This window comes from Rutidosis leptorrhynchoides, chromosome 2, assembly GCF_046630445.1.
Source record: "Rutidosis leptorrhynchoides isolate AG116_Rl617_1_P2 chromosome 2, CSIRO_AGI_Rlap_v1, whole genome shotgun sequence".
Classification (NCBI taxonomy): domain Eukaryota; kingdom Viridiplantae; phylum Streptophyta; class Magnoliopsida; order Asterales; family Asteraceae; genus Rutidosis; species Rutidosis leptorrhynchoides.
The window spans coordinates 553,912,849-553,931,443 of NC_092334.1; the positions used below are offsets into that span (position 1 = coordinate 553,912,849).

Here is an 18,595-nt window from a genome sequence, read left to right on the forward strand (position 1 = left end):
CTTAATTCCATCCTTAGCAATATCGTTCTTTCTAATTCTATCAATAATTGGGTATGGAATGGTAGCATTTTTTCAATTACAGAAGCAAGGTTGATCATCGACAAAAAATATTGGTAAACGCCCTCGTGTTCTACGTCTTGGAGTAAACATGTTCCTATAAAGATTAATGTCTTTATTTGGAGATTAAAACTGTCAAGGCTTTCCACAAAAGATAAGATTATGGAACGGAATATTGCCTTAGATGATGAATCTTGTTGTTTGTGTGGTGCTTCTCTTGAAGATATGCATCACCTTTTCCTTCAGTGTAACTCTTCGCAGCTTATATGGGCTAAAGTAGCTCAATGGGTCAATCTTAACATTCCTGTTTGGTCCTTAATGGATTCAATGTGGGCATGGATCGATGGAGTCCCTATTCAGGATAATAAAAGGCTTATCATGATGGTCATTGTCTACTCTACATTGTGGAGTATTTGGAGACTTCGAAATAGCTACACCTTCAGGGATCAAAAGTTTCGAAAATGCCATGTGATGGACAATATTGTGGTTAATGGCTTCAATTGGTTATTTGCTAGATTCAAAAAAAAAAAACATGTAACTGGACGCTTTGGTTACAATCTCCTTTAAATTCCCTGTAATTTTATTTCCATGTAAATCTTTATAGCTTTTCCATTTTAATAAAATCTCAGCCGTTCGAAAAAAAGTATTAAATATAAATATATAAAATTTAAATGATATACCTTTAATTTAGGGAGTTATTCTAGGAAGATATTATTATTTAATTCATTTTAATTAAGAAAATGACACGTAGGATTATTTAATTCAGTTTAATTAAGAAAATGACACATAGATTTATTTAATTCAGATTAATTATAAAATTGATACGTAGGATTATTGACACGCGCTTTATATTAATGTATATATATGTATGTATGTATGTATGTATGTATGTATGTATGTATGTATGTATAGATAGATAGATGTTGTTAGGGTGTGGTTCTCGTGTTTGCTTGTTCCGTTTAAATTTTGGCTACCTTGTGTTAGAGTTGTTCGTTGTTTTTTGTGTTGGCTTGTTTCTTAGGCCTTCGTGTATGTTTGGAGTATGTTTCTTGTTAGTTATATAAAGTTAATTTTTCACTAATAAAAAAAATAAAAAATACTGAGTACGGATGATACAACATTTATGCTTTACGTTATAATAAATATTGTTACAGTATAAAACAATGATGACTTCAATGATTTTAGACTTAGTCTTGTCTCAAAATTCCGTGAAAACCAAAAGGCCATCAATTGTACTCTGTTGATTTTCATTCCCTCATGGTGAATAATACTAATTTTCTTTACTTACAAAACAAATCAAAAATATCCAATTTACAGTATGCCAAATAAATTTCGAAGGTATGATAATAAACAGCAACATTTACTTTTATTGGTATTTAGTACCAAAAATCTAGATAGCAACTTTCACATATAATTTAGGTGTATAAAACTTGACAAAACCCCATAACACAAATTGTAATGGCCCGTCCAAATCCACCTGGACAAAGTCATCAACATTTGATCCCATTGCGAGGTACTGTCCTAAATATGTCATGAACGACTTCATGTAATATCTTTAAAATGAGCAAATGCACAGCGGAAGATTTCTTTCATACCTGAGAATAAACATGCTTTAAAGTGTCAATCAAAAGGTTGGTGAGTTCATAGGTTTATCGTAATCAATCATTTCCATAATTTTAATAGACCACAAGATTTCATTTTTTTTAACATACACGCATGTAGCTATCTGTATAAAAATCATTCATATGGTGAACACCTGATAACCGACATTAACAAGATGCATATAGAATATCTCTAAAACAGAATCCTCTCGTCTGTATAATAATAATTCGAAGTACTAAAGCATTTCATTTTCCAGAATGGGGGGTGTTAGTGCCCGTAGATCTAAATTTAAGATTCGCGTCAATTAGGGGTCAGTTCCCTAATTCTTAGGTTACCAAGCTAAAGGGGCGATATTCGGTCTAATAATCCAACCATAGAATGTAGTTTTGAGTACTTGTGTCTACTTCATCAAACATTTATAAAAACAGCACATGTATTCTCAGTCCCAAAAATATATATTGCAAAAGCATTTAAAAAGGGAGCAAATGAAAACTCACGATACGATATTTTGTAGTAAAAATATGCATACGACGGAACTGAACAATGCAGGGTTGGCCTCGGATTCACGAACCTATATCAATTATATATATTAAAACATATAATTGTAATTGAACAAGTTTATGTATTATTATTAATGGTTATTTTAGTAACTTGCATGTTTCATTAATAATTAAATTAACTATATTTATTTTATATACTTTAGATAAATAATTAGTATTTATTATGAAAATATAAATGTTGTTATGTGATATGTATTAAATATATTCATATATAGATATTTATTTGCTAAAATAATATCAATAATAATAAATAAAAATTTGTATCTTTTTATGATAGTAATAATACTAAAAATAATTAGATTTAGTAATGATATTGATATTAATAGTTTTGATAGTAATACTAATAATAATAATAACTATAATAATTTTAATATTAATGATAATGATTTTAATCATAATGATACTACTAATAATATCCTAATTGATAATACTAATAATAATAATTATAATAATAATAGTAATAATAATCTTAATATGAATATTAATGATGATAATAATTACAATAATAATACTTATAATAATAATATTAATGATAATCATAATAATAATAATAATAATAATCATACTTTTATAAATGCGAAAATCATATTTTTTAATGATGATAATAATATTGGTAATAACAATGATAATAATAATAATCATAATGGTAATTATAATCATATTAATAAATGATAATATTTATAGTAATACATGTATTAGTAATAACAAGTATTCTAAAAATAACTATAATAATAATAATAATAATAATAATAATAATAATAATAATAATAATAATAATAATAATAATAATAATAATAATAATAATAATAATAATAATAATAATAATAATAATAATAATAATAATAATAATAATAATAATAATAATAATGATGATAATAATAATAAGATAATAATAATAATAAATAAATAAATAGATAAATAAATAACTACCTCAAAGAAGTAGCTCTTTTAAAAAAATTCCCAAGCCCGGGTTTGAACCCGCAACCTCCCGCTAACCCGATAACATCCTTAACAACTCCTCTGACCTCGCTTTTCTGATTAAGCTCAGATTTATATTTATATGACCCATCACCATAATCATCTGCGTATCATCTTTATCATAACATCGTAGCATCCTACCATCATGTATTCATCATCATACACAATCATCATCATCTACCATCTAGCTTATTCGATCACAGCTAAAACGAATTAGATATATATAAAAACAGTCGCTGATGTATATCAAAGGGGAAATGATTCGGCCCAATAGTCATAAACTCATCGGCCCAAAATTATAAACGAATTCATGGCCCAACAACAAAACATGTAATAATCGACTTTTCTGGTTCACCTATATCTTCATCGTTATCTTCATGTATCATCATCATCTACATTGAGCATCATCATACATCATCAATCATCATCGTGACATCACGTCTTTGTGATCAAAATCATCAAACTTTGTCATCATAATACATCATTATCTTAATATCTTAACGGTATCATCAAGATTTCGTATCATCATCTTCATTGCATTTCATCATCACCATTAATACTATTCATCATCTCCTTCATGTAAACATCATCATATTCTTCGCCATTAATCATCATCATCGTTACACGTTCATCATCATACTTCGTGATCATCTCGTATGTGGTTGTGTTTGGGTCATGAAAAATAAGCAACAGCAGGTTCAAAATTTTGATTCAGTTTTGGGTGATCTTCGACACTAACCCAAAAACAGAAAACGAGTAACTGGTTTAGACGTTATGTGTATAAATTCACGAGTATCATGTATGATCTTCATCATTCTTACAGGCTCATTATCACCACCAAATACATCACCATCATTCTATTCGATCGTCATCTTCACTGTACCATTATTAACCTTGCAGCAACAGATGGCCGGAGCAGAAATATAAAGAAAAGAAGAAGCGTGCATTAGCAGTAGTACTCGATAGTAGCCTGTGATCACGCTTAAATAAGAAACAGAAATAGATGGGAACAGTAGCAGTAGCGTGGATCATGGTTTGGTGGTTGTTGGCGGTTTTTAAACAAACAGAAACAAGTAATAGCAGTTTATTTACATGATCGAGTGGTGGTTATTTGAAATGCCCCGTTCATATTAATTATAAACGTTTCATATTAATTGATTTCTTTGCGATGTTTTGACCTCTATATGAGACGTTTTCAAAGCTTGCATTCATTTTAAAATAACCATAACCTTTATTATTGAATAAAGGTCTAAAAGCATAAGTTTTGATTGTCATTTAAAGACAATCTCCTCAAAATACATGTATTTTACACACACCATTACATACTTGCCAACAATATATTACAAATACAATTCCCGAATGCAAGTTTATTTATTAAGAAAAGCATGATGACTACAAATCTTGACGTTGAGTAAACATAAAACAGCGGAAGCTTTCTAATAATCACCTGAGAATAAACATGCTTAAAAAGTCAACAAAATTGTTGGTGAGTCATAGGTTTAATTTCTATATAATAATCATAACATTTAATAAGCCACAAGATTTCATTTAATTAGATGCGCAAGATCATTACAACTGCAAAAATCATTCATACGATGATTCGCCTGATAACTGACCTTAACGTAGAGCGCTTAAGATATCTGGCATCATACATTTCACTATTCAAATGTATGACAAGAACCCTTCAAATTACTAAAGCATTTGCACTATTCGAAAATGAGGGTGGTTGGTGCCCGTAGATCTACCTTTAGGATTCGCGTCAATTAGTGTTTTTCACTAATTCTTAGGTTACCAAGCATAATAATAATAAGTACAGATATCCGGTATAACAAAACAATCGTAGAATGTAGTTTCATGAACTTGTGCTTATTTTGTAAAACATTTATAAATTTGCATGTATTCTCATCCCAAAATAATTTAGATAGTAAAAATGGGACTATAACTCACTTGTGATGATTTTCGAATAGACGGTAGTAAGACTTGGCCTTTGACAAATTCACGAACCTAATAATATTCTTGTGTCAAGATATATATATATATATATATATATGTATATATATATATATATATATATATATATATATATAATTAATATTCCATACTTATGATACTTGTGATAATTTTAATTGTCCATTGTTAGTAGTCCAACGTTCGTAGTCTAATAGTCCAATAGTCCAATAGTCCAACAGTATAAATATATATATATATATAAATATAAATGCGTTTATTGTGTTAGAATTCACTAACACTATAATATATTGTCTTAATATAATAAGACACATAATATGTATATTGTCTGAAGCAATCCGCGACCCATTGTATATATGTCTCAGGCTCGATCACAACTCAAAGTATATAATATTTTGGAATCCACTTCGTCCCACAGCTAACTCGAAATTACTGCCAATGGTGTCTTATAGTTCGTTCCAATAATATATATAGAAGAAATCAAAATGATATGTCAAAACGCTGTATACGGATCCACCGTGATCAAGTCTTATATATATATATATATATATATATATATATATATATATATATATATATATATATATATATATATGGTGCCTTACGATCTTTATTAAGACTATAATATATTGTCGTAGAACTTAATCACGACTATTATAAATTGTATTTCCATAAGCTCAGGAACAAGACATGTATAAATACATGTAGGATACAAGGTAAGTTAGCTAGGATAAGGTTAGCATCCATTTTTATGAATCATGTCCGTAGCTAAAAATTAAGAAAAATATCCAATTTTGTTTTACCCATAATTTCTTCGTTACCAATCCGTTTTGAGTGATTCGAGTTGCCATAGTTTCCTCTCGAACTCAACATTATTAATCTTAATAGAAAAAGTATAGGTTTATAGTCAAAAATACAGCTTAGGTGTCAAATAAGAGAAGATAGTCATATCCGTCTTAAGAACGACATCTTGATGACCCTTTTGAAAAACATACTTCTACTTAGAGTTTAACCATAGATTTTGGATATATTTCATATCCATATAAAATAAGATTTTTTACCAAAGAAAATCTTTTAATTTAAAGTTTAAGATAGGTTTTTAAAATTAAACCCAAAACAGCCTCCGTTCGACTAAGACGGCGTATATTCGATTTTAAGGTGTTTTTCGTGTTTACAAGTTTTATATCCTTATTTTAGCTTGACATATAGTCATAATACATGTGTTGAAGTATTTTAAAAGTCAAGTTAGAAGGATTAAGTTTATTTGCAAACAAGTTTAGAAATAACCTAAACTATGTTCTTGTTTTTATTAGTTATAACTCAAAATAAGATAGCTATATGAATATAAATTGAACGAGATTATGAATAAGGTTACTACCTCAAGTTACTTGGATAAATCTACTGGAAAAGATAGAAAAAATCTTGGAATCAAAACTTTGATGGCTTGGAAACTCTTGAAGTATGAACATGGAATGAACAAAAATTCGAATAAGAATTCTATCTTGAATTAAGATAGTTATAAATATATAAATTGAATCAAAGCTTATATATGATTCTTACCTTGATTAATAGTTGAAAATCTGCTGGAAAGGAAGTATAATTCTTGATCTTAAAGAGTGGTGGAGTTGGATTGAAAGGTTGGAAGTAAGCTAGTAAACTTGAAAGTATTTGTGAAGTGTTCTTGATGTGTTCTTGAATATTGATGTTTCTTGATTGTAATTGAAGCTAGATTGACCTAGATAATCAATATTACTGAAGTAGAGACGTTCTTGAGTTTAGAGAGAGTTAGAATGGAGAAAATTTGGATTAGAAAATCAAGGAAATGTGATGTGTGTGTTGTTTGAAAAAATGCCTAATGCTTAGTCAATATAAGGTTAGTAGTTTTTATTTTTATGCATAAATATCAAGTATAAGTTAAAACAAGTCATGATCATGGTTTATGACTCATTCATGGCTGATCATTGGAGTTTACTATTGGTATGAACCAATAGTAAATAATCTAGAAGCTGTGTATTGTACGAGTACAAATACGGTTGCATACGAGTAAAATTGTTGATGAAAATGAACGAGAATGTAATTGTAAGCATTTTTGATAAGTAGAAGTACTTTGATATGTATCTTGAAGTCTTTAAAAAGTGTATGAATACATCTTAAAATACTACATGTATATACAATTTAACCGAATCGTTAAGTCACCGTTAGTCGTTACATGTAAGTGTTGTTTGAAACCTTTAAGTTAACGATCTCATTTAATGTAGTTAACCCAATGTTTATTATATCTAATGAGATGTTAAATTATTATATTATCATTATATTATGATGTATGAATATATCTTCATATGATATATATACATTAAAATATCGTTACAACGATAATCGTTACATATATGTCTATAGACTTGAAGTCTTTAAGTTAGTAATCTCATTTTATGTATATAACCAATTGTTATTATATGTAATGAGATACTTAAATATCATTTTATCAAATTATAAGTATATATATATATCCATATATACATCATTATATAATTATTTCGAGTTATGACGTTCGTGAATCGTCAGACAAACTGGGTGGCCAAACATTTGTATAAAATTCATTTCAAATAACCAAATCTTAATGACTTTGATTGCTTAACATGTTGGAAACATTAATTATGTAAATATTAATCTTCTATATATTATCAAAAAAATCCGGGTCGTTACATTACACACCCGTTAAATTAAATTTTGTCCCGAAATTTAGAATAGTACCTAGTTAACGTGCGATATCGGGAAACAAATGTGGGTACTTCAGCTTCATTTGGTCTTCTCGTTCCCAAGTAAATTCAGGTCCTCTACTAGCATTCCATCAAACCTTAACGATTGGTATCTTACTTTGTTTGAGTCGTTTGACCTCACGATCCATAATTTCGATGGGTTCTTCGACGAAATTTAGTTTCTCGTTAATTTTAATCTCGTCTAAAGGAATAATGAGATCTTCGGTAGCTAAGCATTTCTTTAGGTTTGAAACATGAAAGGTGTTGTGAATCTTTTCTAATTGTGGAGGTAGCTCAAGTCGATAGGCCACCGGCCCAATGCGTTTTTCAATCTTAAATGGCCCAATGTATCTTGGGCTTAATTTCCCCCACTTTCCAAAACGAATAACACCTTTCCAAGGTGATACCTTAATCATAACCATATCACCTTCCTTAAACTCTAAAGGTTTTCTTCTAACATCCGCATAGCTCTTTTGTTGACTTCGGGCTGTTTTCAATCGTTGCTGAATCTGAATGATTTTATCGGTGGTTTCTTGGATAATGTAACGACCCGGATTTTTTCGAACATTTTATACCTATGAGATTAATATTTACATAAATTAAACCTTACCAACATGATAAGCAATCTAAATTGTTGAGATTTATGTTTTTAAAAAGAGTTTTACACAACGTTTGACCGTCCAATTTGACCGATGATATCACGAACTATATAACAAATGATAATTATACGTTTGTGTATATATATGTATTTATATATATTTAACATGATCTAAGAATGGTTTAACATCTCATTGTGTACTAATAACAATAAGTTATAAGTATACTTTGAGACTACTAACTTAAGTTTTCAAAATGATAACTATACGTAACGTTATTTGACATATATACCTTTAACCTATAATACTTATACAAGTATCGTATAAATATGTATTTAATCACTTTTAAAGGGCTTATATACATAAAACAATATAAGTATATTTACAAAAGATAGCTATATTTGAATTCTCATTTCGTTTCCTCAAAATTTCTACACGTATACCTAGAGTATATGTACTCGTATCATACCCAGCTCCTATACGTATTTACTATTAGCATATACACATCACAATCACTTTATTAGCAGCCATGAGTCAGCTAATTTTGGATCTTAGCATGCATGATTAATCAATTTGGCATATTACAAGACTTTTGCACAATATTACAAATTTATACATCTTTTCACCACCATTTATACTCCATTCCAATTTCATTTTAACTACACATTTTCTCTAACCAAAAACACACTCTTAGAAACTTTAAGTGTTCTTCACAATCTCAGTAAATAACCATGAAGATCTAGCTTTAAAAACAAGCCTTAATCATCATAATAAATTCCTTACAAGAAAACTTCAATAATCCTTCCAAAAATACAAGTTTACTTCCAACCTTTTGATCCAACTCCACCACTCTTTTGGTTCTAGTATTTTTCTCATCTTTTACAGTAACTTTGTCTAAGTAACTTGAGGTAGTAACCTTGTTCATAACCTTATTCGATTCATATTTATATAGCTATCTTATTTTGTGTTGTAAAATTTTAACAACAAGAACATAGTTTGAATGATTTCAAACTTGTTTGCAAACTAAATAGATCCTTCTAACTTAACTTTTAAAACACTTCAATACCTATAATATATCATAATGATATGCTAACTTAACAAGATATAACTTGGTTTTACAAAGAATATCTTAAAAACTGAATCTACGTCGTCGGAGTGCAACCGTGGGCTGTTTTGGGTTGGATAATTAAAAACCATCTTAAGCTTTGAATTGGAAGTTTATGTTCTGGAAAAATGATATTTCTTATGAATATGTTAACACATAAAAATTTCATGGTTTAACTCAAAGTGTAAGTATTTTTAGAAAAATGATCATTAAATGTTGTTTTTATGATGGAAAATGATCACTTTCATAAGTTTCACCAAAGTTTGACCTATAACCTGTGATTTTGAATACAACCTAAGGTATTTTCAGTTCATATTCTTAAAATTTGACTCAATCCAAGGAAGTGGCAAGTTGAACCAACAAAAACAGAGTTGTAATGAAGAAACTACGACTAAAACAAGATCGGGTATCCGAAGCTAGTTTAGCTACGAAAATATTTGGAGAAAAAATTAAATTAATCATATATTTCTAATTAATATGATATTTCATATATATTTACTTATGATTTGATTTTATATATTTCAGGACCACCCGTAAACAACACGAGAAGATTAATCACAAGACCTCATGATTGTACGCAACACGTCATTTGACAACACGGTACTTTATGTACGCAACACGTCACTTGACAACATGGTACCATGGGTCGAGATTAATTCTGATCAATACGAATACGATGGAGTCTTTATTTATTTTATTTAAGCAACTAATTGTGGATCACTAACATCGGACTGCTAACTACGGACTAAGAAAATATTAAAAGTATTAAAAGTATATATATATATATATATATATATATATATATATATATATATATATATATATATATATATATATATATATATATATATATATATATATATATATATATATATATATATATATATATATATATATATATATATATAATGATTACTTAAAAAGAAAATATGTTGATATATTATATATATGGTTAGGTTCGTGATATCTATCGGAGACCAAGTCGTGATAAATACCTTCAAGGCAAAAGTGAGTATATAGTCCCACTTTTAAACTCTATATATTTCGGGATGAGAATACATGCATTTTATGATTTACGTTATGGACACAAGTGATTAAAAATATATATTCTACGTTGTGTTATACCACTGGCATACTTCCCTGTAACTTGGTAACTACTATTTACATGAGGTATTGTAAACGCGAATCCTGTTGATAGATCTATCGGGCCTGACAACCCCAACCGGACTAGACGACCAATATTCAACGGTTGCACAGTACTTCGTTTCGGTAACTACACTTGGTACGGTGTAGTAAGATTTCATAATAAAGGGAATATGCGACGTTGATTAAATGTTAAGTATGGTTATCAAGTGCTCAACAACTTAGAATATCTTTATTAAAACGTTTATATATGAAATCTTGTGGTCTATATTTATAACGCTGCCGGCATTAAACCTATATCTCACCAACTTTATGTTGACGTTTTAAGCATGTTTATTCTCAGGTGATAACTAAAAGCTTCCGCTGCAACATGTTGAATTTAAGCAAGATCTTGAGTATGCATATTTGTGTCAAAAATAAAACTGCATATCGGAGGATTTGTAATGTAAAATATGTTGGAAGTCGTATTGTTATTATCACATGTAAAGTTTGTAGGTCTAAGATTATCGCTAAACGATAATCATTATTAAGTTGTTTAAACCTTGTATTTGTAATAAAAGCTATGGTTTGTATTGTAAAAACGAATGCAGTTTTTGAAAAATGTCGCATATAGAGGTCAATACCTCGCGATGAAATCATATGTTATTGTAATCGTCCTTATGGTTAAGGTCAGGTTATGACAGATAATTTCCGGACCTGTAATCTATTTATCCCCCACATCACTCCAACAAATCGGAGACATGCACTTCCTACCATAAAGTGCCTCGAATGGTGCCGCCTCAATACTAGAATGATAGCGGTTGTTGTAGGATAACTCAGCTAACGGTAGATGTCGATCCCAACTGCTTCCAAAATCAATAACACATGCTCGTAGCATGTCTTCGAGTGTCTGAATCGTCCTTTCACTCTGCCCATCAGTTTGTGGATGATAGGCAGTACTTAAATCTAGACGAGTTCCCAACGCTTCGTGTAATGCCTGCCAGAATCTGGTAGTAAATCGGCTATCACGATCAGAGATAATAGAGATTGGTATACCATGTCTAGAAATAACTTCTTTCAGGTATAATCGTGCTAATTTCTCTATACCATCCTCTTCTTTTATTGGCAGAAAGTGTGCTGACTTAGTAAGATGATCGACTATTACCCAAATCATATCATAACCACCTGCGGTTCTCGGTAACTTAGCAATGATATCCATGGTAATGTTTTCCCATTTCCATTCTGGGATTTCAGGTTGTTGGAGTAGACCCGATGGTTTCTGATGTTCAGCTTTGATTTTAGAACAAGTCAAACATGCTCCTACATATGTGGCTATATCGGCCTTCATTCCTGGCCACCAAAAGTTTCTCTTGAGGTCTTGGTACATTTTCCCCGCTCCGGGATGTATTGAATATTTGGTTTTATGTGCTTCATCTAGTACTACTTTCCTCAAATCCCCATTCTTTGGTACCCAAATTCTTTCAGCTAAATACCTGGTTCCATCTTCCCGAATATTAAGCTGTTTTTCTAATCCTTTGGGTATTTCCTTTCCAAAAATTCCTTCCTTCAAAACCTCATGTTGTGCCTCTTTTATTCGAGTAGTAAGATTAGTATGAATAATCATGTTCATAGCTTTTACTCGAATAGGTTCTCTTTCCTTTCGACTCAAGGCATCGGCTACCACATTCGCTTTCCCCGAGTGGTAACGGATTTCACAATCATAATCATTTAGCAGCTCAACCCACCTACGCTGCCTCATATTTAGTTGCTTTTGATTTAAAATATGTTGGAGACTTTTGTGGTCGGTGTATACGATAAACTTGACCACATATAGATAATGTCTCCACATCTTTAATGCAAAAACAACGGCGCCCAATTCTAGATCGTGTGTGGTGTAGTTTTGTTCATGAATTTTGAGTTGTCGAGAAGCATATGCAATCACCTTCTTCCGTTGCATAAGAACACACCCAAAACCCATTCTTGATGCATCGCATTAGATAACAAAATCTTCCATTCCGTCAGGTAACGATAAAATAGGTGCCGTAGTCAACTTCTTTTTCAACAATTGGAAGGCACCCTCTTGTTCGGAAGTCCATTCATACTTCTTCCCCTTGTGTGTCAAGGCAGTTAAAGGTTTGGCTACTCGGGAGAAATCTTGAATAAATCTCCTATGATAACCGGCTAAACCCAAAAATTGACGTATTTGCGTTGGATTTTTCGGGGTTTCCCAATTTTTGATGGCTTCGATCTTGGCGGGATCAACTTTGATTCCATTACTACTGACTACGTGGCCAAGAAATTGTACTTCATTTAACCAAAAAGCGCACTTAGAGAATTTTGCATAAAGTTGTTCTTTTCTTAACAACTCTAATACAAGTCTCAAGTGTTGTTCGTGTTCTTGGTTATTCTTCGAATAGATAAGAATGTCATCAATAAAGACAATAACAAACTTATCTAAATATGGACTACATACTCGGTGCATGAGATCCATGAAAACTGCGGGTGCATTGGTTAGACCGAATGGCATAACCATGAATTCGTAATGGCCATAATGAGTTCTGAAGGCTGTTTTTGGTATATCGTCTTCTTTAACCCTCAGCTGATGATGTGACTACCCGTAAATTTTTGGCAAAATTTAAACAAAAATCTTCATATGATTTCATTTAACCTCGACTAATTCTGACGATTCACGGACAATTATTTGTAAATAATTACGCATTAATTTGATATATTAATATTATTATTATTAATATCCTTTTTAAACAAGATATCAATAATTAATATCTTTAATATCAATATTGTTATTATGAATAAAAAAAATATTGACAAATAATCTTGGAAAAGTAGTAAATCAATTTGTTTATTTTAAAAAAATATAAAAAAAAATCCTTAAAATAAATGATTTTTTTAATAAAAGAAATAAATAAATAAATAAATTACTTTTTAATTAAAAATTATAATGGAAAACTACTTTTATTATTTTATTTTGTGCATTATCCCATGACCTAACATTTAACACTTTTGAATTTTAAAATCACATTAAAAATTAAAATATTTCTTTTTATTTTAATTATTTTATTCTTTTTACCTAATTTTTTCAAGTATAAATACCCCTCATTTCTCATTCAAACTCACACCAAAATTTCTCTCATTCTCTCTTTGAAGAATTACTACTAGTAAGTATTTTTTTCTTACTTTTTACTTTTTACTTTTTACTTTTTACTTTTACTATTTACTTCGGTTTATTATTTTTTTACCGAAACATGTAAATAATGTTATAAATTATATGCAATTAAAATTAAAATAAATAACATGTTATAATTAGTAATATATGTTACTAAAAATTATAAAAGTATTTTTATTAATTAATATATAGGAGTTATAATTAAAATCGAATTAATGAATATATATGTATATACGCACCTAACGTGAAGGTTATAATTAAAGATAGCGTACAAAGACTACAAACATCACCGCTACTTGTGGCCTAGGGTGATCCTTGTTACCATTATGGGACGCTTGTGGATCTCGAATGCCAAGACTTAGATTCTGGTCAAGAGATCCTGGGCCGCTCGGTAACAATAGATCATTCGTGTGACTTGCATGTTAGCGACGAAGTTTGGGCGAGATTGTACAACTTCTTTGTTAAGAATTATAACTCGAACATTCTTAAACTAGAAGCCTACTATAAGTGGAAGTTTTTCATAAATAGTAGGTTTCCAAAAATAGAAACTTTTGAGAAATAGGAACTTTTCTCGAAAACCGTCACTGTCAATATGGTTGCTATATTAATAAACATACTTTATGTCAAATTAGACATTAACTAATCAAACGTTATACCTCAAGGTTGATATCCAGATCACTTACTTGCTTTACTTTCCTTCTTGCGTGGAATACTTCAACTGCTATTTAATGTGAGTTCATCTGCTCCCTTTTTATCTATATTTTTGGGCTGAGAATACATGCGCAACTTTTATAACTGTTTTACATGCTAGACACAAGTACCAACTGCTAAAACTATGCTATACCCGACTATGTCCGACTAAGTCCCTACAGTGATATATTTAATTGCTGCGGCATTCTTAATTATTGGGGATAGGCCTATCGGGAGTAACGTCCCCGATACATTTGACTAAGTCTTTGTATTACTTGATAATGAAATTAAACGACAAGGACAGAACAACTTATCACGGGGCAAACAACGTTTAGTCTAAATATCACGCACTGGCATAACTTTTTGATCCTGTGGGAGATCAACTTGACTGGATCTGAGTGATCTACTTATGAAAACAAATCTTGTGGTCTAACACTATTACTGAAATCATTATTTATGACAAACCTATGAACTCACTCAACCTCGTGTTGACTTTTTAAGCATGTTTATTCTCACATACTTAAGTATTGCTTCCGCTGTATATCTGCTGCTTTGATGATGATTGCTTGCTATACTTGGAGTCTTCATTACATATCATATCAATTAAAGACATTTAATGTTCTAAATATAATGTAATCTATTTATCTTCCGCTGCAAAACTCAATAAAACGTCTCATATAGAGTCGTTCTCATTTATACAACTGTGATTTGATATAATTAGTCAAAAATACCTCAGGCCCTATTTGGGGGTGTGACAGATTGGTATCAGAGCAGGTTGTTGTAGAGAACCAGGATTGCATTTTATGTGTGCCTTATACAATTAGGTACCGTAGCAATGTAGGACTACAACTATCCTTGACCATAGTGCCTTTAATTGTTGCCTTTAACTGTTAAATGCTACCCTATACTTTAGAAACTTTACTTATCTTAGAATGCCAAGCCAATCTAAGAACTCTGCTCATTCTCCTAAGTACTATCCAATTCCGCCACCATATTTAAATGCGACACCATTATTTATGAAATTTTAGACATTCCTTTGTCATATATCATGGTTTTGTGTATTACATATGTATTACATGAAATGTTATCAATGATTCTTGAAATCTCTACTATTTATATTCATTACTTTCAAAATCTTTAATTTCTCGTTATTTTTTATCATTGAATTTTCTTGACGGATGGCGTCTACGAAACTCTAGAATGGAAGGGTTTGGATTACCGATTTAAAGGATCCTATAGCTCAAGCCCCTATACCTGAATAGGCCATTACGAATTGAAAGTCTTTAGTCGAAAGATTATCAGATTACATACTTATCATTTTATGATCTCGACACGTCATACTGCCATTATTGGAATATAGACACATCATATCTTATTATATCTTATCATATCTATCCCAGTAAACTTTGTCTACCACTTTTCCTAAATTTCCTTCGTAAATCACGGAAATCTTTTTGCTATAAATACGTATTCAAGGAGACGAATATATCATTCAGTATTCAATAGCCATTTCATATCAAACCCTATTTCAAACACATAATATGAATTTCTCGAACTCCTCGAGCTCCAACGGCAGCATAACCGGAACAAACAAACCAATTAGCCATCATCTATTCTGGATGAATTGGGGATAGGTTCGTAGCCGACTCAATCAATGGAGGCAAGAAGAAGGTGATCCCTTCCACCAACCGAATTCACCTCTTGGCGAAGAACCTGAAGCGCTTACCGGCGAACCAGTTCGAAACACCATTTTCTCTCTTCTTTCCAGGGTATCCCGTCACGAATATATAATATCGAAGATTCTAGATCTTATTCACCCCCTTGTTCCAACCACCAATCATCCCGGAATAGTAGAAGAAGTCAATGAGCTTCGCGCTGGATAATATGGTGCGAATTCTACAAGCATCAGCAGCACCAGCAACATAACCAGCATCACCACCAGTACCAACAGTACCATCAACATCACCACCAACATCATCAGCTTCATCAACAACAACATCCGCATCCCACGCCTCAACATCACACTCAGTACCTCAAACATCAACATCATACGCCCATAGATACCAAGGAATATTAGTAATAATGAGTTAAGATGTATTGACTCATTCTTCGTGAAGAATTATATATGTATACCTTATATATATATATATATATATATATATATATATATATATATATATATATATATATATATATATATATATATATATATATATATATATATATATATATATATATATATATATATGATTTGAAACAATAATAAATCTCGTCGTACTAAGCAATTACGTGAGAATCTCAACTACTATGTACTACTTGGTTAATTCATATCACTAATATGCTATGATGTACACCCTTCGTTAATGACTTAACAGTTGTTAATCACTGCTTCAACACAATAAACTCCATTTCATAATAAATCAAGTGTAACGATGAATGTATTGATTCATAACTTCATTAGCGAAATATTTCGCGACAATTATGAAATCTCTAAGGTTTTGGAGATTATTTACTCTCGTTCCAAACCGCAAATCAGATGAGTTTAATATATATTAGCTCATTAAATCCATGATTATATCTGAAGAATACATATATGAACGTATATCTTCATAAAGATTGTAAATTCTGTTGTACAAACTGTTAATTGTGAAAATATTTTAACGGGTAGGTAATACCCGAGAAATATTTACATCTCACATTAATACACTGTACATTCTTCAATTTCGATTCATAAATCATTAATTATACGCACTACACTCACAAATGATACACAATCATCTTCATACAAAATCAATTACACATTCTGAAATTAACATATCGGAATTCAAGTAAAGCTTTAGCATGTGTTATCTTCCTAAATATTACTACATTCATGAATTATATTCATTCGTATTCTGCAATGAATTATCACATCAAACCACCGAAATTATCATTCATTACTTTTAAAATCAATAACGCCTATTCGTTAACCATTAGATCCGTTGACGATTACAATCAGCGTTTAATCATCTAAAAATAAAATTTCTTGAAACCATCTCGGATTGATAACCAATGATTCAGATATGGTAGCATTAAATGCAGAGGAAACAGAAGAATTTTCCTCGTCATTGGATCTTAGAAATTCTAAGATATCACCGTATCTTTCGTTATAAATATCCTCTATATTTCTGAAGATATCTTTATAACGATTCTTGTCAGCAATTAATTATCTCTTTGCGATAACTTTATCACATCATAAAGGAAACTGTTTTAGTTTCTATATTCAAGTTTAAATTATAAATGTTTTGAAGAATTGTTGGGAATTGAAGCATGAGTTAGTATAATATAATGACGTCATGCCAACGTGATTATATTACAGTAAGTCATGCTAAATTTTTAATGGAAGATGATGATTCAAAGACTTTATAATAATCATTTGCCATGTTACACGACTCTTACATTCTATTTAAACTCTAAACATATCAAGAAAATATTTTTCTTGATGATTCGGTCTTTTTCGGATATTCTGGTAATTTGACAAATCAAATCATACTATTACCTTTCCTTTCTACTTTATATATTATGATCATTCGAAACTTCATACCTATAAATTCTGGACCATTACTCGCTTTACTTAGAGTCAAGAGGAGAATAAAAAGGCAAAGAGCTTCGACATAAAAGGGAAAATATAAAGCCTGATAATGATACCGAAATTACAAACCGTGTATATCAATGCGTATAGCAATATAAAGACATGGGAGAATTAAAAACACAATAAATCCTAGAGCATAATAGAAGTAAACAGACTCCTCTGGTGGGAGTTAGAAAAGAAGGAAGATTGTGGCGATAACCAATATAAGGTCAAGAACAAGAACTGGATTGAGCATATTAACAAATATTTTGGAAGTATGAATTGAGGAAAGAAAGTATAGAAGTGGAGAAGATAATGAAACGGAAGAAGCTAATTTATAGCGAAATTTTAGACACAGCAATCGAGG

General features: G+C 30.6%; 1 protein-coding gene across 1 annotated transcript; it reads left to right on the plus strand.

Moving 5' to 3' along the window:
* Positions 1–219: 219 nt before the first annotated feature.
* Positions 220–624, plus strand: LOC139889696 (uncharacterized). Its single transcript, XM_071872631.1, has one exon. It carries the CDS (start codon positions 220–222, stop codon positions 622–624), a length of 405 nt encoding a protein of 134 aa, XP_071728732.1.
* Positions 625–18,595: the final 17,971 nt, after the last annotated feature.